Source organism: Emydura macquarii, unplaced genomic scaffold (assembly GCF_026122565.2).
Source record: "Emydura macquarii macquarii isolate MOO-44397 ecotype Brisbane River unplaced genomic scaffold, CSIRO-AGI_Emac_v2 contig_3671, whole genome shotgun sequence".
Classification (NCBI taxonomy): domain Eukaryota; kingdom Metazoa; phylum Chordata; order Testudines; family Chelidae; genus Emydura; species Emydura macquarii.
The window spans coordinates 5,636,085-5,661,291 of NW_027133808.1; the positions used below are offsets into that span (position 1 = coordinate 5,636,085).

The following is a 25,207-nucleotide window of genomic DNA, read 5'->3' on the forward strand; positions in this document are numbered from 1 at the left end:
GGGGTGTCCATAAGCCTCTGACTGCCAGATGCTTAGGACTGAATGACAGGGAATGGATCACTTCATAAGTGCCCTGTTCTGTTCATTCCCTTTGAAATATCTGGCATTGGTCAATGTCAGAAGACAGAATACTGGGCTAAACAGACCATTGGGCTGACCCAATGGCCATCTTATGTTCTTATCTACAAAAGGCTTTTCCCTGTTCCTTTTAGATCTATGAGAAATCTGATCCCCCAGTTTCAGTTACCAGCCAGATCCTTGTAGCTGTGGCTGGTCTGAGAGACACCGTGAAAACCAATGCTCAGGCAGCTGCTATAATGTTGACATCAATCCTGAAAGAGCAGAGGAACAATATGAAGGAAAAGGTAAGAGGCTGTGAAAGTTAGAGTTCCCTTTTCTGGATCTAGGAGATGGAATTTGCCTTCTTTAAAGTCACTGAATTGTCTGTCTCTTTACAAGTTTCCAGCCCAGAGCGCAGGCTCAGAACCATCTTTTAAAAAGATAATCTGGAAATGAAACTCTTTCTTCAACAACTGTGCAGTCCCCTCTTGTTCTGCTTAAAGAGGTAGATGAGCAAACTCTTCTATGTCTTTGTATGAGAATTTTTAACCTGTTTGTACAAAAGCAGCCTTCAAACAAGAAAATGCTTCTGAAATACCAAATGTAGATTGGGGTCAGCAAGTTGACTGCCCAAACCTTAAAGCAAGCATTTTTAAGGAATTAAGACAGTTTGGTTGACTTTTATTTATTTTCATTGTTTTTCATTTTCAATACATCTTTGCATTTTCTAGATCAGGATGGGACTAGAGATAGAAGTGCCAATATCATGCAAGAAAAGCCATATTTCTGGTATTTCTAGGCTCAACAGGAGCAGGAAGTACCAGAAATCCTGGAGTGAACTCAATTTTCAAGCTTTTAAATCCAATTTGGCAGAACAGGAGGTTCAGATAGACTGAATGAGTGTCCACATTTTGGATGCGTATCTGATACAAATATCTGAACCCTTAAAGGTTCAACTTTCACTAATTATAAATTGTCATTGGGTAATCCTTACACGAGTTGTCATATGAGATCAGGATTACTCAGAAGCCCAGCAGTTACAATGGTGACACTTGCTGAACTGGATTAGCAAATCTTCCCATATATACCCTTTGTTTATTTCTCTGTCAGAGCCTAATCTTGCAAAATGCTTAGTGCCCTCAACTCCTATTGAAACTGATAGAAGTTGAGGATGCACAGGATGTGCTGATCACCTTGTAGCATAAGGCCCTTAGTTCTTCTGACCCCTGGAGTTGCTTTATTTGTTATTCAGTAGGGAGTGAGTATTCTGTAGTGTGGTGTCCCACCCAGACAGTTATCATTGCTACATTCAGACACAAACTGGAAGGGGAATGAAACCACAAAAGAAAGAGTCTCTAAACTGTTTTTTTTTTTTTTTTTTTTTTTTTTACAGGTGCCAGAGATCATGGATATCATTTATTTCCACCTGCAGGCTACCCAGCAGGCCAGTGCCAGACAGGCAGCTATGGGGGCTGTGTGTTTACTAGCTGAAAAGCACACAAGAGAAGTGGTCTCAGCCCTACTGAGACTCTCGCTCCCATGTGATAGGTAAATTGCTGCACTGCTCTCCTTCATGGTTCCAAAGCTGAGGACAGGGAAGGAATCTTGTCTCAAGCCATGATTCCTGAGATAGGAGGAGCAGGATTCTGAATATAATAGAGTTAATCCCTAGGACTCTTTTATAAGTAAAGTAATGTTTTTTAAATTAAAAACAAGAAAACCGAAATAGAGCAGTAGAAGTCTGATAATCCCTGTTAACTCTGTAATAATGCAGATTCAGAGTGCCTTCTGCTATGAGGATATGTCCCCACACCCTTTTGAAGGACAGCAGTTCTTTCTACGGAAGACTACATGATCCCAGTTACTAGACCGGTGTCTCAGCTCCCCACTGTGCTACTCCAGTTCCTTCACTGACCTCCACTCATGGGCATAGCTCAGCTTGCTAGCACGTTAAGACTGTGAAGAGATCTGTTAATCACATATGACTGTGTTTTTTTTAATCTGCAGTCATGTCAGTCAACTCTGGGAGGCCCTAGGCAAAGCCAAAAAAACTGTGAGCCTCCAGGTGCTTGCTGAGCTCCTTGAAATGCTAAAAAGAAGACCATGCTTCAAGAAGAGTGAAACCTGTGAGTCAAGAAGTAGCTTTGAGGCTAGTGCCTTTCTTTTGCCTCTAGCGGTAAGTAATAACCCAGATATTACCATCCTGGCCCCAAGTTTCTGGCACTTGTCTATGTTACCTAGGAGTTATCAATTGCATGACAACCTGCGTAGGGAGCGCTCATCCCTTGGAAGAGGGAGAGACCTAGAGAGCATGATCTGGTGCTGGGTCTCTCCAGGAAGAGCCTTGAATGGGGCAGCAGCTACAGGAGCCTTTCCAGAGCTGAGGAAGGCAAAAGCCAGAGTACAGGAAATTGGTCTACTTTGCATTTTGGGACTTTGTTTGGGGTCCTTAGTGATCGAAAGTACTTTTGGGTAAAGGAAGTGACCTTGGACAGAGAAGCAGTGCAAGCTGGAAGCTATGAGTGGGTATCATCTGCTTCCATTTAGGGCCTCAACTTGTAATAGAGGCTGGGCAAAATCTCCCCTTTACCTCCTCATTTCCTCCCTCCCTTGTACTTTTTCTGCAAGGGCCGGATTGTGTTTGTTGAAAGGGGTGGAATTTAACCTTTTGCTGACATAATTATGTCAGCTAGGGGTACGCTGAGCTGTTATCTCTAACTGACATAGCTGTACGAGCAAAAGCCCCATGGGTCGATGCAATTATAATTGTAAAACTGTACTTTTGCCAGTATCATTTATTTCTCTTGGGAGGGCTGTAATAAGCTGCATCCCCATTAGGAGCTCATTGCTGGTTTAGTATACACTAGTATGTACACCAGCAAAATGCTCCTGCAGTAGGCCTGGTCTTTCTTTTGCTGGAGAGCCAAACAAACCCACAGGCCAAGGACACAGAAGAAGGGCCCTCTGATGGGGTATACAAGCTCCACACTGGGAAACCAGGGGTTAAGAGATCATTCTGAGCCCAGCCAGCATTACCCCGGCATACCTGCAGCAAACGCTCCATCAGGTGGAGCACTCAAAAGAGAGGGGATTGGCCCATTCTGTGGGCAGAGCTGGAAGGAAACTGATCTGCAGCCCCAGCAGTGCTGAAGCAGGTACTGAGTTGAGCACTACTGCCCTCCTTCCCCGAAGAGCCTTCCCTGGTGGCTGGCCTGCCTACCCCAACCCCAGGACTGGCAGCAGAAGAGGCTGATAGCCTCCATACCCCTTCCTCCTGCTGGTGAGTCCTGGACATTAAAGATCCCCTCCCTGTAACCCCCCTGCTGGCCACAGACTACAGTGTGATCACTTGGCCACCCTCCCCTCGCAACTCTTAGAGACTCATGTTACTACCGCAGCAAGGTAAGGTCTCCCTCCACCAATAAAGAGAAATGTGCAATATTGTGCTCAGCACTGCACACCTCAGTTTGGAGAGAGAGATCCCTGGCACAGGGAGACAGGAGAGAGGTCCATCATGTCCTTGCCAAAGCCATGACAGCTTCCTCATCTTTTCCTGCTTTGCCTCCCTCCTCACCCAAACCATTAACCTTCTTACAGGAGAGTTGAACACGAATCCTTTGCAGGTCATGACATCAGCTACTTGTTCAGCAAAGGGATCACTGCGGAGCAGTCTGAGTAGGACTTGAGTTGTACTGGAAAGCTTCAGAAGGCTATTTTGGCATTTTAGAGGAGCATTCTGGTACTTCTGGTAGTATCACTTGGGCATGACTGTTCCAGAACTACGTTCTGGCATTTCTCTTTTTAGGCCTCTCATACTGAGTATGAAATGTTATGCCCTCTCTTTTGAGACAGGGTGCTCTGCTGCCTCAGTACAGCCAGGCCCTGCAGTTTATGTAACAAGTAACCAGGACGCAAATCAAACTTGGGCCTCTGTAGCATGGCAGTACAGTGTAATGGCTGCTCTAATGATGATATTCAGAGGGCACAGTTCAACCTTCTGTGATTTAATGTGAGTCAGGAGAGGAACAAAGCATATTTGAGATAAAGAAAAATTGGAGAGACATGAGGATTTTAGAGTTAAATTGGTGTCTAATTTTTATCTTTTTCAGGCAACAAAGGCCCTGTCCATAATATTCAGTAATAAAGTATGCACAATACACATGGGTGACTTTTATGTATCTGTGTTAATCTTCCTGGTCATTCAACTGCATTACTTGGTGAGCCTCCCAGAAGTTGTGTGTGGCTGGGAGGACAGGCTCCAAACATCCAGCTTTGTGAGGTAATTACTGATAAGATGCTAATTAGGTGGATAATATTATTTCTGTGACTCACCATTATCAAAATCTCAGCGGTAATCCACAGACCCATAGCTTGAGAACCACTGCACTAGAGGAACTTCCTAATTTAGAAACTCTCCCATGGGTGATCTAAATAGGGAAATTCTGAGGAGAGTTTTTAGGACACTCCACTTAGATAGATCCCCAGTCAGGCCAATTCTCTGGAAGAATATTTATGTTAGCGCAATCTCCTAGAATAATTCTCCGTGATAGGTTTGGGATAAGAGGCTTTAATTAATGCACAAGAAACAGTATCAATATTTAATTAATGTTCTTTGGAGGATGGGGTGGAAGGAGGTTAATTCTATGTATGGTTTTTAAATGCAGATAAGCCATCTCTCCTTCTTTGTGTCTCCTGTTTCTTCCCGTTTTGGTACCTGTACCCACTGCCTTCTCTGCTTGTTTATTTGCTTAAAAGGCCTTGTGTACTGGATGCCAGCAATTAAGTAACAAAAACATTTAAAAGCCATAAGAAGCTGCATTAAAGGAACTGAAATGAAAAAAGTTTCTAATGTTGTGTGCCAGGCCAGGGATAATCTAGGGAGGTGAATATGACCCACAATAGATCTTGTTTCACTGAGTTTGCAATAAACACTGGTTCTTTCTTCCCATTGCAGGTTTTGGTCGTTCTCCCCCCTCTGAATTTCATTTGGGGTTTTAGGTTCAGATGAACCAAAATGCCATTAAACTGGCATAAAAAAATACATTCATCCGCAACATCCCTCTTTAGCTTAATGAGTGTGGGAAGAACTTGGGGGTTCAAGTTTGGGTGTACTAAAAATTCTAAGTAAATCTCAAAGGGCAGCAAATCCCCCATGTACCTAGACAGGTGGGTTTTGCACAACACTTCTGCAGTTTTGTATGGTGATGTTTATAGGCTTGATCTGGCTGTAAAGATGTAACAAACATGCTAACATGTAAACATCAGTGTTAGCTATGCTGCACACACACGTCATGTGAAGGCATGGAACCCAGAAACTTTGGCTCCAAAATACAGGACACTCCTATTGGAGCCAAAGAGAGTCTCCCATTAGCCATATTTCTTGACCAGTCCAGCCAGTCCTTTCTAGGATAACATATACTGGTAAACATTTGACTAAGTCTATGAGAACCAGTCTCATAATTCTCACGCTATCCAGTACAATACACCATGTAGTAAAAAAGGTGGTGGTATCAAAGTCTCATTTATAATAAAAGATGGTGCATGAGGGCATTATTGATGTCTTAATTATATTAGTTTAAGTTAATTAATTTAGTATCTTAGTTACAAGCCATTGCACATAATACAATAAATAAACATTTTTAAATTGACACAACCCCTAAAAACAGATACAAATTTTAAAAACAGAAATTAAAAACACAAGATTAGCCCCTCAACTGCCTTGCATAAAAAGGTCTACGTGTTGGTGAATCTGTGCAGACACTGGGACTGGGGCGAATGTCAGTTATCTATCACTCTCTTGTTCTGAATTTAGCTGTGCAGTGGAGGCTCTGAAAGCTGTGATTAAAAGGGAGAAATCCTCTTTGATGCAATCCATGAGTCTGGCAGGAGGCTGGGACCTTTTATCCATGCCAGAGACTTACATGGAAGGAGTCCTTCTTCTGGCTAGGTAAGTGATCAGGGCGTTGAGTTCATCTGGCTGTAGTGGCCAATGTGATTTCTGTTTGGAGTATCCTCTAATCTCTGGCATGTTTACTCTTTCTCTCCCAGTAATAAAAGTATTCATATGTGTTCTACAGAGCCATTGTAAAGCACCCTCAGAGCCTTGATTTTGCTGTCTTTACCAAAGTAGCCCCTCTCCTGCACCATGGGGATGACAAACAGAAACTGACTGCAATGGCTTTGTTCTCTGGGGTAAGACTCTTATCTGCTTGAGAACTGCTCACTGCCAGGCTAGCTCAGTCAAGGAATGGGTCATTTGCATCAACATCTCAGCTAACTCCAGGGTAGAATATCTCTGTTGCCCTGCACCTTGTACACTCATTTATACCAGAGCAAAATGGGCGTAAAACATTGCCATTCTGATTTGCTGTGATTTACATCCACTTTGCTCTGGCCTAAAATGACCTCGCAAGGTGCACAGCAACAGAGAATCGAGAATCATATCTGATGACTAAAGCCCTACTTCATTTGAGATATTGTGGAAATTGCAGATCCAACAATATTAGGCTTCCATAGCAATTTTTATTTTAATTAGCTTACTTTGCACAGTCCACAATTTTGCATACATTTTGAGGTTTATATCATTCCAGCAAATTTTTCTTAAATATATAGGTCTATTCTGGTTTTCCAAATTACTGCTATTAATAAAAGTCCATTATTACTTTTTCATGGTTTTTCATGTCCCGTGATTCAAGTAGGGTCTTACTGATGATCCATAGGAAAATCTCTCTATTTGCTTGTCAGCTACTTATGATATGTTCTGCCTCTTTAGCTTCTTGCTACTGAGTCCACCTATATAACATTAAAAAAGCAATATATCCTGGGCCATCTGAAGAACTGGCACGTTGACCCAAGTCCTACTGTCCGTTGGCTTGGTCTTCTCGGACTTGGAAATGCTGCACTTCACCTGCAGAAGGTGAGTGGTGATTGTTTAAGCATGAAACCAAACTCTAGAGAAATGTCAACAATATTTAAACCTATAATGAGAGCAATGACATAAACCATAGCTCTGCCAAAATAGAACAAGAAGTGCAGGAGGGGGTCAGGACTCAGTGAGAGACACATGGCACAGCCACAGCAGGTACCCATGAATCTTCAAGAAGAAGAAAAATAACTGGCCCTCAGTGTCTTTAATAACCTCTTCCCCAGCTACAGGAGAATGAGCACTTTTGCTGTGCTCTTGGTATCTTCCTCTCCATCTAGTTTAAAGTAAATAGCTATGGGATTGTGAGATTGTTGTTATATTTCTATATACAAAAACAAATGATTGTTTCTTGCAGAAGAAAGAGGTAAAAGCTCTGCTTACTGAGATCCTTGAGACTTTTAATGACCCTGAGGAGAAGGTAATTCTGATGGCTTTTGAGGCTGCTACCAAAATTGTCACCCGCCACAAGCACAAGGGCCATCTTGGCACAGAATTTGTGAAAATTGCCAAACAGCTTCACCCATTCCTGGCTGATGTAAGACAAAATGCTGAGAGAGACTGTTGAAGTGAGTGTGGTTAAAGCTTTAGGGGGAGTTGTTAAATGTGCATGCGTGTGAGTGTGTGAAACAAAAATAGAAGCAAAATCTGATTCTATAGCAAACATTATTACTACTCTTGTCTGTTACTGTATAGCAAATAGTTAGTGGTTGCAACAGCACGCTCCTGTCTATTCTTATCTAACAGGACCTGCAATTTCTGATAGAAAAAAAAAATTGGATTTGCTCCCATAAGGACAGGAGACTAAGACTAACCACTGACATGCTAAAATTCTATCTGATTGGATTCAAGCAATACAGAGGGCCTGAGTTTGCACTCTCACTGGTGCAAATGAGGAATAATTCACTGAAGCTAATGGAGTTACATCAGCTTGAAATCTGTGTGAGGGCAGAATCAAGCCCAGAGTGTGCAAGCAATAATGCACTACAGGGCATGCTATAATTGTCATACACAGACCACAAAATTATAAGACATGGTGTGCAGACCTGGTGTTATATGTGCACACACACATATCTGGTGCAGTGTTACTTGACAGGGTGTGCAGATGCCTAAGCTGAGAGTGGAGCATCTCCTGCATGCATCTGTCACTGATACTGCACATGCTGGAGATACTACCATTGTCTTAGTTCACTAACATTCAGCACTTACAGGGCAGAGAGCTTTTCATCTTCAAAGTGCTTTACAAACTTTAACTAATTAAACTTCAAAGAACCCCTGTGCTGTAGTTAAATGTTATCTTCGTTTGTGGAGAAGGGAAAACTGGGACACAGATGTTCAATGACTTGCACAACCAAGGTCATGCTATGAGTTATAAAAACCTCAACGTATAAGTGGCCAAACCCTAGGAGAGGGAAAGTGAAGAACACTTTAAACTGGACTCTTATGCCTCTCTTATTTGATGTATTTTGAGACCTAAATACTATGAGTTGTACTCCTACACACATGCAATAGAAACAAACAGGAGTTCTTGACTCTCACTTTATAACTCATTAGGCCAGGCCTTTCTTTAACCCATTTAATCAATAGAAATGTTCAATAGTCTGGCTTTTGATAAGTTAAAAAACACTTCTCTCTCTGTCTGTGGTTTGTGTTATGCTGTGATCACTCAATAAATTGCATGAAAATGCTCTTTAGCGAGGTTCTTTCCTTTGTCATTCGCAGGAAAGGGACAAAATATGCGGTTCTGCAACTGAGCTATTTGGGGATCTGCTCAAGGCCCTGAATGGGAAAGATAAATCCCTCATGCAGGAGCAGGTCCTCAGCAGTATGGTCCCACTCCTGCTGAATCTGCAGCAACAGCATTCTGATGTGATCAAGGTGAATGCCACTGCAATTAATTCCACAATAAAACACTACAAGCCTGATCCTCAGACTTTCCAACACATCTTCTCACCTTTTTCATGTTATCATATGCTCTGTACAGGTCAATATTGAAGTGAAGATTAAGAATCTACTCCATTACCAGGAAGAGAGGGACATGAATAGCTCAGACAACGATATGGCCCCTAACAGACTACTTCCCTATGATTGCTATAAACAGAAAGATGTTAAGGGTCAGGGGGAAACGTATATGGCCCATTGAACTCTCCCTTTAACATGCGTTTCAACTGGATTTCAATTCTCAGATGTCAACTATTTGATATTATCAGTACTCCTCTCTGTTAACTCTGGAAACCCTCCTTGTCTCATCTTGTTTTGTAGAGTTGTACAGACACCTTACAGGAGTGTAAAGTCTTCTTAGGATGGACCTTAAATGACAATCAGGAGTCTTGGGACACTATCTGTGAGCACCTTGTAAGGGAATTTTGGGATTTCCCTCATTCTGGATGTTGTTTAAGTGGTGTGGGAGGGAAAGAAAAATAACAAACATGCTTCATTATTAAATTGTGCGGGACTTCCATCTTCTTCAGCATCACCTGGCAAGGCTCATGAAATTTCATACCATCATCATCTGGTATTTCCACTCTTTGGGGGTAATCCAGGCTGTGACTCTAGATGCTTAAAAAGCTTCACTTTTGTTTGGAAAGGATGGTTTGTCAGAAGACTCTAGGCAAAGCTTTATGTAATATAAGCACTAAAGGGATGTTCACACCACACGAATCTGAGATTCTTCTTTGTTTTTTTCCAGGTTGAACAGTACCCAGGAAGACTATGGAGCTTCTTACACCAGGCCCAAGAGTATCTAAGAAGCCCAAGGGAGACTTCAAGAAGAGCTGCGGGCATATTCATAGGTAAATACTAGGTTATTTGATCTCCTTCAGCTTCCATCACCAATCTTAACCAGTTCAGGAATATTTCCTACAGAAGCAAGAACTAATCCCTTCATTCCAAAAGCCTTGATTTCATCACTTGAAGAACTTAACACTAGAGTTAAGCAAAAATAGAGGAAACACATAAGATTTTTAACAGCTCTTGTTACTCCCACTACACTACCCCTTAATGCCACAATCTGCTCCCAGAGAAGTCGTGTCTTAGGACACTATAGCTATTATCTCATTGAAATAAACCACTTTCCAGACATCCATTTCATTATCTAGGAGTTTGGTGGCAAAACAAAATATTAGACATTATCACTGGAAAGATATGAAAAGTTATGTGACATTAATTGTTTTTATTGTACCTCTAGACTTCCTGTTCCAACATATGGAAAACAGCCTAGTACAAAAGGAAGCCATGGGTTTGTTGCAGAGTGGTAAGTAATGACTTCAAGTTTAAATCCAGATGTGTTTCCTTGTCTGTGTGTGTCAATGCCATCTACATGTGCCTACAGCTGTGAGTGCACGCGTGCGTCCTTCACTTCCATGGTGCTGTCTGCATATCAACCCTTGTATGACAATTACATTTAGATTGCAAGCTGAGAACCAGCAACCAGTTACAACCCCAGCACAGGTTAAAGCAAACTCCTCTACCTTGCGCTGTCTCTTGGAGAACATTGTCAGTTAGCACAAACTAGAAGCACCATTGGCCTGCTCTAAACCATATCGGGGCAAAGAATCAGGGAACCATAACTGATTGCTGATTCTCAGATTCTCATCTCCTGACCACACCCTCCCTGGGCTTCCCTGGTGGCTGTTTGGAGCAGGGAACCATCCATTGTTAGGCACTCTCCTAGACGCAGTGAGAGTGAGTCGAGCACCTATCCTTCTATTCATGGGGTTCTCACCGCTCAGCAGGGAAGCAGGCAAAAAAACCACCTAGAGTTACTCCCTGAAATGCACTGGGTGAGCAGCTGCAGCAGGAAAGAACTGCTCCTTGAGCTGCAGATGTGGTGGTGGGAGGCAAATGGAGAGGTGGTACCCTTTACCTACTCCCCTGGTTCAAGCATTTCCATTTAAAAACCACAGGGTGCCGCTCAGATAACACTGTTAACTTCATAATCAGATACACATTTTCTTCTGAAAACAGTCACCTTCAAGGGCCACAGTTTAGAGGCTTGAGAGCTACAAGTGGCTCTTGGTTCACAGGCTGGACTGCCTTGGCATAGATAACTTAACAATAGACTCTTTGTAACTTTAACGTATATGATTCTATCAGTCATTATCATCTATTCCAGGCAAGAATTTAACCTTTCCCTCCCTCCTATGCATGCATTAATAACATACCATTTAGAAAGAGATCAGGCTTACAAAGTTCATGTGAGATGAGAGCAGACTGCTCTCAATGAAAGCTGCTTAAGGATAAGGTTAGAACAGAGCTCTCCAAGAAACATGTGACAGCAGGGGTGGAGAGGCTTCTGGGATGCATGAGTGATCATGCAGGAGTCCCCAGGGTAGCAAGGATTAGTGACACTAAGAAGAAACAGGCCATTTTTGTCTTTATGCTGTGGTTCTGACCTGCTTTCATGTCCTTACCATTAGAATCAGAACACCAAACACCTATCAAGGATGGTCTAGATAATATTTAGTCCTGCCATGAGTGCAGGGGACTGGACTAGAAAACCTCTCTGGAGGTCCCTTCCAGTCCTATACTTCCATGATTCTATCAGTCCATACAGTTGCCAGTGTCACCACTGAGGAGGTGGAGAGAGTATGCAGGCATTACCCAGCACGATGTGCCATGTCCTGCTGCTTCCTGTGGTAAGCTTTTATCTCATTTTGTGTAGCAGTAACAGGCAAAAATGAACAATGACATCAACTGTTGTTACAGTGCTGGTGTAATGGATTAATGACTACAAAAGACATAATGTTCATAACCTTTATCGAATTCAGGTCCTTTTCCATAAGCACAAGCCTCTACCAGCTGAGCTAAAGGAGAATCTCCATTAGCTCTGACAATATTTGTCATGAAAAGTAGAGATGGACACACAACCGGGAAAACATTTCTCAAGCAATGCTACTTTGTTGAGATTTCCATCCCAATTTTACAAACCCAAGAGGCTCAGATAGTTTAGAGAAGATTTTGGAAAGCATCTAATGCAAACCTCCAAACTTTTTGGGTTTCTGCATTCTTAATATAAACTGTCATAGTGCCAAAGCTTAAAATCACAGAACTCAGGAATAGTCAGAAGCCCTACCAGTAAAATAGTGAGATATAAATAAATAGTAGTCAGATGCAGTGCCCTTTAAAATCAGTGGCAAAGTTCCCATTGATTACAAGATGTCTTATACTGTGTGCAGTTTTGTATCTCTGAATCTATAGGAATGCAACTCATTGAGGAACCCAGGTGGAGTTTTCTCAGATGTTAAAAGGGAACCATCAGATCCCTGCTAAAACACTGGCAACTTCTCCAGTTCTCCCCTGCAGACCCTGTATCCCAAACCAACATCTTCTGAAAAAATAGCATGAGATGAGTCACCTTCAGAATAATGGCACTTCCTGTGGGGTCACAGAGGAGTCCCTATGGGATAAAAGGAGTAGATGAGGGTGGCAACTGGGATATTGGGGATAAGGGGAGGGTTCAGGGGGTACCTGGGATATGCTGGATTTAGGTCACAGTCAGAAAAAGGTAGAGACTAGAATTGGCCAGAGTCAAACAGGTCTGTTTCATGAAGACTTCAAGGTTTCAAAATTTGTCTTCATTCTGCATTGGAACAAAAACCAAACCTTTTGAAAGTTTTCACAAAACAGAATGTTGTTGAAACACTCATTTCAGATTGAAAATTGAGGTTTTCTGTTTGGGGCCGCCTCCTCCTCACCAACCAGAGAATCCCACCTCAGAACCCTTTCCATTAAATAGGTCGTCAATCTCCACAAAAAGTTTCAGTTTCAACTAAAACTGCATTTTCTGACACAACGTTTGATCAAAAATGTTCTGATCAACTCTAGAGACTTTTTCTGCAGGAAACTTTTTGAAATTTTTTGGGTGCTGTGGTTCTAATTTTGTTCTATGTTCCAGTTCTTGGGGATTTGCTGTTTGATCCTGAGGCCTCTGTCCAAAACATCACCATCAACATCAAGATAAAGCAGGAATCAGACAGTAATGTGTTCAATTCTCAATGAAAATTATCTTCTCTGCTTCCTACAACATTATTGTATAATAGTAACATCCAGCAATTAACAAGAAAGTCAACTATTGCCAGCATTTCTCTGTTAGATCGTCACACCAAAGAAATCGCATTGTTTGTTCTTTGGGGGTGGTTTTTCTGTAGAAGTTGGACAATTCAACCAAGAATGTTCATTGATGTTTGTGTTTGGAGGGGGGACCAATCCCATGCTGGGCCAGAAAGGGTTAATGAGAACCTGTAGGTTCAGTCAGCCTTGCCCTGCTACATCTGCAGTAGGTGTCAAGCCTGGAGGGGGTGAGTTAAAAGGACTGAACCCAGCTCTGTTGAGGGCTGACCAGTGCGGAGAGCAGATTGCTGACTCTCACTGTGTGAGAGAAGCCTGGCTGGAGTCACGATGCAGAGTGGGACGGCTGGCAGACAGAGCCTCCCTGAAGGAAGGTAGCCCGGCAACAAGGAGCCCAATGCAGTTGAGAAGGAGAGTGGGAGGAAGTGAGTCCACCTAGGATTCCCCATTCTGGGGGGAGGACTGCAGGGAGCAGGAAGAGTCTTGCTGAGTCAGGGACTGCTGCCAGGGGAACAGAGAAACCTCTCCTGCAGCAGAATTCACGGGGTGGTAGGAAGCACTAAGGAGTTCTGAACTGAGCCTGGGGAGGAGATTTAAAGAAAGAGGAGCTGATACACTGTGAGCCCAAGAGGAGGCTGTGGCAAAGGCACAAGGTAGGGCAAGGTAGGAAGCGGTCCAGGGAGGCAGCAAGGGGTCTGTGTAGTCAGGCCTTGACTGCTTATTAAAGGGTCCCTGGACCAGAACTCAGTGGAGAGGGAGAGCCTCTGTTCCCCTACTGAAGAAAGGGGAGCTGAAACCTCCTAGCGAGTGGCAAGGCCTATTGAAACCCCATGATACCAGAGGCAAGTCAGGAGTCAGACCAAAGTTCTACCATGAAGTCAATGAAGGGGTGGAACTACACATGACCTGGCTGGAGGACCGAGTTGCAAGGAGAAGCAACCCCTACAGGGCCAGAGCAGCTGTCAGCAGTGGACACTAAAGGAGAAGCGCTTGTTAGGCCGTGCCCAGCTGCAAGGTGACATGCCTGCTAGTGAGTCGCTTACTTACACACTATATTCAGATTTAAATAGGAAAGGGAAATGAACCGCCGAAGAATCAGTTTCTTAAGTGATTCAGTTTTCTACCAAGTTCCAGGGGTTGCAGCTAGACTGTGATTCCACTTAGGTGCTGCAGAAAGGATGAGCTCTGTGTCCCCTCTGCTCTCTGAATGAGAGGTACAGAACATAAGTGGTCTCAAGCCATCTCGGTCATACAGTGTGGAGCTGCTTTCCTTCCCCTGAAGTTGAAGGGTAGGTCTATACTGCAGCTGGTAGCATGTCCCTCCTCCCCCAGTCCAGGCAGACCGACACATGCTACCTCTCCTAGAGCTAGTGCTCTGAAAATAGCAGTGTGGCCATTTCAGCCTCCCAAAGTCCAAGCCTGCCCTGACCCCCTGACTCTGAGCTTGAGTGGCTAGAGTGAGAGCCAGACCTGCAATGACCTTGCTGCTAATTGTAGCACACTAGTTCTAGCAGAGCTAGCCCTAGTCCGTCTACCTGAATAGAGAGGCCACACACTCAGCTGCAGTATAGATATACCTCAAGAGTGCTCCATGGTGACTCTTCAATCAATGAAAGAACAGCTGGAGTCTCATCCTCTCTTCCTTTTATCAAAAGAATGGTAGCTGGTATTTGGGTGGCTGAAGAGAAGAATACATTTTTTAAATGGGTGATTTGTCAGGACTTTGAAAGTGGATAGGGAGCCCCTTTATCACCTCCCCACTTTTAATGTGGAGTACTCTGTAGTTTTGGGCTGCCTGCCATCTATGACCCAGCACTGAGCCGTGTATCTTGCTTCTCTCTGATGATAAAGATATGTCTGGATTATTTTGCAGAGTTTTGGTTAAATACTAATGATTTCTCATCATTTCAGAGTTTGTTGGGTTTTTTTGCCAATGTGAACCCAAACTGCTGCAGTAGACTGCCTGATTGAGGAAAAATATTTCACTAAAAAATTCAGAACATCTTTTTTTTCAAATTTGCAGCGATGTTTTTTTGTTTTCTTTTAATTTTCAGGAATTTTTATGCAGATTTTTATTGGAATCATTATCAACATATTAGAAATATTTTGTTTACTGAAAATATTTTGAAGTTTTTCTTCCTAATATAAACTGCCATAACTTCCCAGGCTTATAAATCAGAATCACAGAAGACCAGGATGGGTCAGAAGCCCAAAACGTACAATGGGAAAACATATAGAACTAGCTGAACAAGTTTGCACATATTTGCCTTTCAGCTGTTGTGGGGTTAGTTCCCCTCACGACAGAAATCACCTTTATTCGTCACCAAGGAGTTTTCTGAAGGCTGTGGGGCTCTCAGAGATAAACAGGAAAGAACAAACAAGTAACCCTAAAAACAGTCTCTTTATTAATTCTTTTTGATTTTAGGTTACTGAATTCATAACTTTAAACACCGGCCAGGGCTAGTGTTCTGTCCCATGTATTTGAGAAGCTTACCCCAGAACTGCCTGCTAAGGTTCTGTGCCATCTATTATGTATGGCAGGTACAGAGCACCAATGATGTGTCTCAGGTTTCTCAACACTATGTCTCCTACTTACACTCTAAGGTGCAAGATGGGAAGGAATCTCCTGACCTCACACCATGCTCTGCCATGACCAAGTATCCCAAGCCACTGTTCTTCTGAAGAAAGTAGTTTGAATGAGACTTCTCTAAAATTATTAAGGCACCTCCTGAGATGACTCAGGAGTCAGCATAGAGTCCCACAGGATCTGAAGAGGCGCCAGGGAGCACTTGGGATGTAAGCGGTAGGTGACCATGAAGATTCATGAGGTGGATTAAGATTTAGGTCATAGGGAGATGTTTCTGGACTTGTTTAAAACTAGTAGGAAATATCACTGCTTAAAGACTCCGTTGCTGCAGGTCCATGAACTACTGAAGTCATAGTCTGAGATCCACTCGCTTAGTATGTAGGGAGGTGTGAGTTCATAAAGAACTTCCCCTCTTGCAGTGGGGTCCTTGCACTCATTATAGTCCTAGCACCCAAAATGGATGAGGGTCCTTACGTTCATCAGAGTTAAACTTAGTAAAACTTTGTACTTACATTAAGGAAGGATTTTCCTTAGTCATGGTTAAATGTAACTGGTAGAAAAATGATCTCTTGAAGAATTAGAACATTAACTGTGCCTTCACAATCTTTTGCTATTAATTGCTATTAAACTCCACCACTAGACTTTGATACATACTTGTTTTTGGTAGTATCTCTGGGGGCTTGGGGTGGGGCAGTGCAGAAACCAACACTTTAGTGGGACCTGCTATAAGCACTATACAATGCATCCAGGAAAGTAGATGGAATAACAACTGCACCATGCTTGAGGGGGTGCAACATATGCTCCTGTTCATGGGTGGGGTTAGAGATATGGGCACAGATATAGCTCTCCTTTTGTCTCATCATTTTTGGGTGCTAGGACTTCAATGCAAGAGAGGAAGTTCCCTGGGTCGTCACTGCCTTGCAAATTTATGCAGGGGCCAGGGACAATTTACTGTATTGCCCGTATGAGGGAGAATGCTATGTCATATCCTTATGTATAATAGCAGTGGTTATATTAAATATCAAGTCACCATTCTGTATTTAAAACAGAGGTTTTTTAATTTGCTTTCAACAAGCTGCTTCTTCTCAAACAGCTTCTCACTTCTACCCTTATCACTTATAAAACACTAACCTTCTAAGTATACAGCAGCTAGTGCTGCAGATCTTTAAAATGACATTAATAGCTTGAACTAAGCATGACGTGTTTCAGAATATGTATGAGGAAGCATAGTCTCTCTCTCCCTCCTTCCCTTCTGCCTTTAAAATCTAGGAGTTTTATATGCATGCCCCTCTAAAAACTATACTCTTCGATCCTTCCTTTGGAAGTGCTTTAGATCTTTAGAACAAAAGATAATCTGAGAAGTAATTAACTATTATGCAGCAACAGAGGTTGTTAGACAGAACTAGTTCCATGATAAGCATGCATATGAGCTTCCTGAATTCTCAGTTTGTAGCACACATAAAAATGAAAGGGACCTTGAGGTCAGAAACAGATTACTATTATACATCACCAAGGACAGTGTGTCAAGTAGCATAGTTATGTGTGAAGTGGAAGGGAATTAATGAATACAAGTACAATTCTGACAGTACATGTTCTCTGGAGCAATACAAATGACTGATGTCTCAACAACAATCCATTGAGCCAGATCAATTTAGATAAGAAATTCTAAACGTATTAACATGTTAACTGACTTATTAACTGTCCTGAGTATAGAATGCAGAACAAAAAGTTTGTGCTAGTGTTTCCAAGGTTTTTAACAAGCTCTTCATTTTCCTCATAAACACGCAATTGTCAAGATGTTGTTCAGCTATTGCAGGCATTATGAATGATATTTAAACTTTGGAATAATAATACATCTAATTTTACACAATATGTACCTAAGGGTTCTTTATGAGGCTGAAATAAATAATTCGTTTTACAAAATTCACGTCAGCACTCATTGTAATTAGTTATTAGTGCCTACTTCGTTCATCTATCATATTCTTGAATATCTTCTTCTTCACTAAGGGCCAGATTCTGCCACCTCCATGGAGTGGCACTTTTCTTGATGAATGGTCCTATTGACATCAGGGGTTCTAGACACTATTCCATGGAGGTAACGGTGACAGGACATGCCACTAAAGGCCTATATCCTGCTGTATCACAAGGGGAATTTGGTCTTTAAGAGGTTCAGGTCCCAGCTCTGACCTGTGCCTGGTTCCCACCTCCTCTTGATGACATAATTTAGAGAGCAGATGATTTCAAACCAGGCCTGCTGGGAAATATAAGAGGCAGTCTGTTTTTAGCAGAGAGAGAACTAACAGGAACAGCACTACACTGGGAAGCTGTCCTGGAACTGGTGAAGGACTGGATGTGGCTTCTTGCTGAGGGGGATCAAGTGAAAGAACCCAAGATAGTGAGTGGAAGAAGCCAGGAAATGAGGCAAAGAAAGCCTGACCAGCAATAGGCACTGTAGGAAATGGCCCTGGGAGACTATGGAAAAGGCAGTTGTAGACTGAGAGCAGACTGCTGGCCACCATTTAGGAGTCCAGGGCTAGAGCCTGTAGCAGAGGGTGTCTCAACCGTGCTACCTACAGAGATGAAACGGATGCACTGCATCTAGGGAAAAGAACTCAGGAGTTTTTGAGGAGAGCTGATAGAGGACTGTTTTGGTTTTTGTCTGGGTTCTTTTGATTTGCCCTGGGCAAGGAGGACTCTTACTTTGGCCAAGGTCAAATCACCAACAAACCCCAAATCAATAATTCAGCCAGAGGACAAACTATGGTGTGGAGTGGGGGGAAACTGAAGCGGTAGACCGCTCCTGATGCTGGACCAGGTAATACTCCCTTTAATCCTGCATTTACTTCAGTAAGGCTTTTACGTTTGCAAACCATTTTCTGCCAAATCAGAAAGCAGTGTCTCACCAAGTTTGTACAGTGGTTTTTCTGCTGGAATTTTTTAGTGAATCTTAAAAAATGTGTCATCCCCTAAAACAGTGAGCCTGGTGCACAATTTAGTTGGAAAACCAATTGCAAAAAAATGTTTAATAGAAAAAAAAAACTGTTTTCCTCTTTAATAGTGGAGAGCAGATGTTTGGGTAAGTGGAGAACCTGATATTTTTGAGATCCTGTATAATTATAATTATTTACTATATTTCACAGTGAAGAAAATAAGAGAAATGGAAGAAACTGGTGATGGGAGATGGCAGGGAAGGAAGACTGTAAACAGTCAAATAACCATTTTGATGAAGGCAAATCATTTCACACAGGGAGATGAAACTCTTGAATATACTGTATAACATTTTTAAAAAATCAAGGACAAAACAGGTGGGATACAACTGAGGGAAATGGAAAAATATGGCTTTCCTATTCTTAAATCTGCACTAAGCCATAGTAGTGCCTAAGCAGACTACAACAGATGAATCCAAAGAATTTTACACTCTGATTCTCCCCTCTCATAGGTGTAAAACAGAAATAAATCCACTGACCTCAATAGACTTATTAGAAATTAATTTCCATGGGCTGTCTTTTGAGTGTGTTTTGTGGTGGTTGTCTTCTTTGTAGAGATCATAATGGATGCCTTGAATACTACAGCTACCTACCTACCTACTGATTTTTCCATGTAAGTAAGGCCTCTTCTAATAAGTGGTACATTAAAATTAAATGTATCCAGTTTATACAGCAGAACTGCACTGAATTATGCTGCAAAACAGGAATTATGGAGCAATGGTAACTGATTATGAAACTATTTGAAAATCAGGCTAACACAAAGCAAATACATATAATTAATGGATATTATTATTTGTAGTGTAGCAGAGGCACACGGTCAGCTACTGTCTGAAATCTCTATAATTTGCAAGAAATTTGCGATAATAGTTGAAGCAGCTCCTGACTTAACTGGATCATAGCTTCAGAAGTTTATACAGCATGTAAGTCACTGCAAGGAGGGGAACTTCACATTTGCTGCAATCTCTTTTCAATAGTTTTCTGTCTTAAGCCCTGTTTACACTATGATAATACTGCATCTGAGGAAGTGAGCTGAGGCTCACGAAAGCTTATGCCTGCTGAAATTAAATTTGTTAGTCTTTAAAGTGCCACAGAACTCTTGTTGTGAATGCTGACAATGGATGTCAACAAAGAAAGGGGGCAGATGAGCTGATGGTAGTCATGGTTTAAATTGCAAAGATAACTGAGCACAAACTGCCTAGACAGTTTTTCTCTTGGCTGCCCAGAATTTCATCCTCTCTGTGTCTCCAGATTTAACTTTTTGGTAAAACATTCTTCTTGAGACTGAGAAAATGGGAATCTATGCTTCATCAGGCTATTGACAAAATTCAATAATTCTGAACAAATCTAGAATTCATTTATGTAATTGTTAAAGGATTAAATACATTGCGATATTTTTCTTGACTTATTCATCACTGCTCTTAAAGTCCTACAGTATAAGTCTGATATCTGCATGGTATCAGGTCTCCTGCAGACATGAATTCCTACAATAATTAAGACTTTTTCAAAGTGTCCCATGCCTTTTGTCCGCTACTGAATTGTTTTATCTGCTGTTTAATGTACTACCTTCATGTAGTGTTCAACTCTATAATATTAGTAGGATTCTTTTGTGTCTTATTTGTAGAAATTGAAAGAAATAGAAAAGCCTCTATCTTAGGCTTTTGGCACCCTAAAATTTAATTGAAAGACATTTAAATACTATAACAAAACATTAACTTTGACAGGTATCCCAGACACCGTACCATAAAGCGATCCAAATTAGGAAATAATGAAGATGATATTCTGCTCTCTGTAAGACCTCCATCACCCACCCAAGTGTAAAACCTATGACACTATTTATTTTTGTTGTTCAATTATTATTACTGTTGCCACCAAAACAAAGTAGTGGTCTGAGTTATTTTAAATAACTAAGCTATTCATTGCCCCATTGCCATGAGAAAGGCCATACATAGCTGATGATTTGATGGAATTGTGACAGTAGAATTGTCCTCTGATCTAGGCTTCTCAAATCATTAATACCATCGGTGGCCCCGATTAAAACCATGGTGGCTGAGCCCCAATAGGTACTGTGACTCCTGCTGCTCATTACATTATTGCATAGTTATTGGACCTGCTGCTTAAGGACCAGGTACAAATCCCATTGAAGTCAATGGAAAGATTCCTGCTAACTTCATTCCTTATTCCAGTAAGCCTCCTTTTCATTTCAATGGGAGTTGAGCTGGAGTAGTGATTGCAGGATCTGAACCCAAACTATTTGTCCTCTTGCACTAACTTATTTGTAAGCTTATTTCCAAATCAGTTAATAAATAAAGAATAAGCAAACCCATTAAAATACTCTCTCATGTTATGTTCCGGTGCAATCTGATCCTCCAGCCTGAGACCTACTTTACATAATTAATCTTGTATACTTTGGCAGGTCACCAGTGTTGATCACCCTGGTGCAAATCATTTGTAATTCCTTTAATCAGTGGAGTTACTCAAGTGTAAAACTGGTACACATTAGATCAGAATCAGGTTCATTGCTTTGATATTTCTGTTCATGTCCTATGTCTAAACTAATTGTGAAAAGATTTTTTTCCCTTTAAACTCCCTTGTCCAGCTATGGCAGATGAAGCACAGGAGAGCCTGGCTGTGGTTTAATTAGGCTGTAAGTTTATTACTAAAAGTCAGGTAGTACCTTGCAGATAAAAGCATATAGTGCAGGTAATTCCATACTTGTTTACATATACCTGGAGGGGTGCTGCTGTCAGTCTTTACCCATCCTGGTCCCCCACCAGCCTGCTGCTGGGACCTTGCCATCCCCCCTTGAATGTGGGTTAAGGGGGGCTATAAAAGAGGAGAGTTGACTCACTGCCGTACCAGACATAGGAGCCCTGAACCTCCCCATTTCCAATCCTTTAAAAATGCCTCCTTTAAATCCTTTCCCAATCCATTTTATCTGATCACCCTGATGTGATACCTACTAGGTACCTGCACTGGACGTTTGCCCCACGCTTACATAATGAGCTGCAATGTCATAGTCTAACCCCTGTTTCATGTTCACTCCCACTACACCACAAACCTGCTGTAGGGAAGGCAAACCCCCCCTCCCCCACCACCACCTCTCCTTGGCCAGTATGGTGGTGAGGGAAAACTGCTTCCCATCCCCCCGTCTCCCCAGAAAAGAGCGACTAGCATAATGCCCACAGCAGATTGACAAAACCTGGTATTTCACTACTTCCATCAGTGGGAGGGTGGGTGCTGCTCTGCCTGGGCTAAATGAGGGCTTTTCCTGAACCAGAATGGACCTAAATAGTCGCCCCTCTCTTCCAGTCAGTTGGAGGAAGACCGGGGGCGGGGGAGAAGAAGGGGAGCTGGGTCAATATTCCCAAACTGACCTAATCTGAAGCTGCTGCAGCAACTCACTCTCGGGCTCTCTAATCTGCTACACACCTTTTCCTACAAGCCAAAAAACTGTTTCCACCACTGACTGTATACTGAGATCATTTCCACTGATAAAGGACTGGCGTTACCATCAACCTACACATAGAGCTAGTTAAGATAATGGCTTTAGGTTTCTGGTTTTCAGATGGAAAAATATAAGTGGTATATTAAAGACCAAACTTTTAAAGGGATTTAGGTGCCTAAATGTGTAGTTAGGTACCAAGTGGGATTTTCAAAAGCACCGAGGTGCCTAACTCCCACAATGGGAACTAGGCACCGAGGTACTTTGAAAATCCCACTTGGTGCCTATCTGCATCTTTAGGTGCCTAAATATCTCTGAAAATCTCACCCTAAGAGTCTTAGGTTGTGCACTATGGACCAACTTAAAAACTCGTATAAAATGATCAGATGAAGTTAGTAAGGTTATGCTTATGTATGTCAAGGTTGAATTTGCCCTCATCTGTACTGCTCCAATAGACCACTTTATCATGTTATTCTGTTCAAAAAGGGCTTGGTTTTAAAAGGGATGATACTCGAGACAGTGGTACAGAGAAGCAGAGCATGCAATGGGTTACATTATTTTGTCTATACTTCTTACATAAAACTTTTGCTTAACATTTGGAACTGCCAGCGTTGTCTCTTTCTATTAGGACAAAGTGAGCACTTATCTACAATAGAGACCAGACTTACAATAATAGCAAAAAGATTACTCAAGGAAGAATGGTTACCAAGGACTAATCATAACCTCATGGAATTAGCATGTCTATCTCACATTTTACAATGCCCAAAAGATGTAATTATCATACTCTAGCCACACAATGTATTATGGTTATTAACGAAGGACTAATACATATACAGAATTATAAAGTTACATCCCAAAGTGGAATGTTACAATATAAAATTTATAGATAATATATTTTGATTAGCTCAATAATTATGGCTCCAGACTTGCAAACTTTAAACACATGAGTAGTAATAGACTTTCATAGGATTACTCATATGAGTAAAGTTGGCAGGATCAAGCTCTATATGATTAAACTAAGACACTTAATTTAACAGTGCTCAGTAGGTATGTTACACCAATTTTAATGGGTTTACATGGTCACATACACAATAAAAAATTCCCGTGGAGGAAAAGCTTGGCCTATTCTTGGCAGGGAGAGAATGTCATTGTAAAATAAATTTTAAAAGCCACTGTAGAAACAATTGATAATATTTTTCTCCCATAATTTTAAAAATGTTTAATAAAAAAAACATTCTAGTCAATAGCTAGTGTTTGCAATAAGCACCACACCAGAGTCTTTCTTTTTTAAAGTAAAAGAAGGTTTAAAAACACATGGCTATTTTAAACAATATAAATGTATTGCAAATCTTCTCAATGAATATGTATTATGGCTAAATATAGTACACAGACTGTAAAGTGCTGGCATGCAAAGTTTGCCTGGATATAACACTTCAGTACTGCAATCTTACCTTGCACTACAAACTGCAGTAGATTTTGCTCCATTAACAATAACAACAGACCCTACTCTGTTAACTCTAAAGTTAATCTGAATTTTGCCAACAGAAGTTATTAGAAACAAGAGCAAGCCAAGGTATATAATTTATAGAGCTTTGTCTGTGAGCGCACACACACACACACACTCAGGGTGCTGCACAAATGGTTCAAATGCAATATTGGGCCCTAAATGACAGGCTAATTCATGTAGCTATGACATATTGTGAGGTATTAAAAACATCTCATTTCTGAAAAAAGATCTAATATGCACTGTGCCTAAATACTCTGACTATTAAAGAATATTTATTCATGTCCAAATCTGTCTTTACAAACACTGAAATCAATTTCCTGGGTCCAAAATCTATTAGATCTGAGTGCAAGCCTCACTGACTTTAATGAATTTGCACAGACTGTAAATACGCCAAGAATTTGTTAGAGATTTAGTAAATTAAACATTCAGTAAATGTGAATTGCTAAATTAATCCCATGAACCTGCCTTTTTTTCTTCTTCTTATCTGGTTAATTTATTGTAGTCTTCAGTTTTCTGCAATGCTCTGGAATTATATGTACAGAGCTTTGTAGAAGGTCATCTCTAAGATCTGATCTTTTTTCACCTCAACCTTGAATCCTTTATACTCATCCACTCTGAAAATGAATATGGAAATTATGTCATGCCTTCTCTTAATGTGTCCTAAATGGAGGCCTAAGCAACTAGAAAACACACTCTAGGTAGCTGTATTAATTTTTTTTATAATCTTGCAATGAGGTATCAGTTTCAGTGCGGTTGAATGGATCAGTCCCACTCCTCCCCTCCCCCCACTTTTTTAAAGAGGAATTGAATGCTCCCTACCTCTAGTACAGGAAGGCTGAGGATGCTTAACTTAACACTTTGACATTCAGGACCATATTTAAAATGAAAGACCTAAGGAATGGTGGAACTGAGGAGGCAACATGACTTATTTGCATGTGTGCCACACAGAGCCTGTGTGATGGGGTGTATAGGCCCCACGCTGGGCCAGAAGGAGTTAATGAGAGCCTGTGCACTCAATCAGCCTCACTCTTCTACACCTGCATTAGGTGTAAAGCCTGGAGGGAGGTATTAAAAGGACTGAACCCGGCTCTGTTGAGAGCTGACCAGTGAGAAGAGCAGATTGCTGGCTCTCACTCTGTGAGAGAAGCCTGGCTGGAGTCAGGATGCAGAGTGGAACTGCTGGCAGACAGAGCCTCCCTGAAGGAAGGTAGCCCGGCAACAGGGAGCCCAATGCAGTTGGGAAGGAAAGTGGAAGTAAGTGATTCTCTATGCTGGTGTGGGGGGCTGCAGAGAGCAGGAAGACTGCAGCTGAGTCAGGAAATGCCCTGCCAGAGGAACAGAGAAACCTCTCTTGCAACAGAACTAAGGGGGTTGGCAGAAAGTGCTAAGAAGGTCTGCAGTGAGCTTGGGGAGGAGGGTTGGAGAGGGAGGAGTTGATACACCTTGAGCCTGGGAACAGGCTGTGGCAAGGTAGGCAGTGGTACAGGAAGGCAACAAGAGATACGCATAGTCAGGCCTTGACTGCTTATTACTGGATCCCTGAACTGGAACCCCGGGGAGAGGGACAGCCTGGGTTCCCCTACCGGCTCACCCTGGAAGGTGAAGTAAAAATCCCCTGACCAGGGATAAGTAC

General features: G+C 41.8%; 1 protein-coding gene and 1 long non-coding RNA gene across 2 annotated transcripts; both read left to right on the plus strand.

Annotated features, from left to right (window-relative positions):
* The first annotated feature begins 1,513 nt into the window (after window positions 1-1,513).
* On the plus strand, window positions 1,514-4,315 carry LOC137145908 (uncharacterized). The gene is made up of 3 exons (XR_010917791.1): window positions 1,514-1,608; window positions 2,068-2,236; window positions 4,170-4,315. It is a non-coding gene; the product is annotated as an uncharacterized lncRNA (long non-coding RNA).
* Window positions 4,316-5,212: 897 nt separating this feature from the next.
* LOC137145895 (maestro heat-like repeat-containing protein family member 6) lies at window positions 5,213-13,142 on the plus strand. The gene is made up of 11 exons (XM_067536865.1): window positions 5,213-5,226; window positions 5,873-6,007; window positions 6,138-6,252; window positions 6,833-6,976; window positions 7,341-7,520; window positions 8,705-8,860; window positions 9,245-9,337; window positions 9,672-9,774; window positions 10,170-10,235; window positions 11,529-11,619; window positions 12,879-13,142. The coding sequence occupies exons 1-11, from the start codon at window positions 5,213-5,215 to the stop codon at window positions 12,898-12,900; spliced, it is 1,119 nt and encodes a 372-aa protein (XP_067392966.1). The 3' UTR covers window positions 12,901-13,142.
* The last annotated feature ends 12,065 nt before the right edge of the window (window positions 13,143-25,207 follow it).

Bases quoted from the DNA above. Each gene is read 5' to 3' on its own strand.
- LOC137145895 (XM_067536865.1), top strand. The intron at 6,253-6,832 runs GTAAGACTCTTA...CTGCCTCTTTAG, and splicing joins CAATGGCTTTGTTCTCTGGG to CTTCTTGCTACTGAGTCCAC. The intron at 11,620-12,878 runs GTAAGCTTTTAT...TCTATGTTCCAG, and splicing joins ATGTCCTGCTGCTTCCTGTG to TTCTTGGGGATTTGCTGTTT.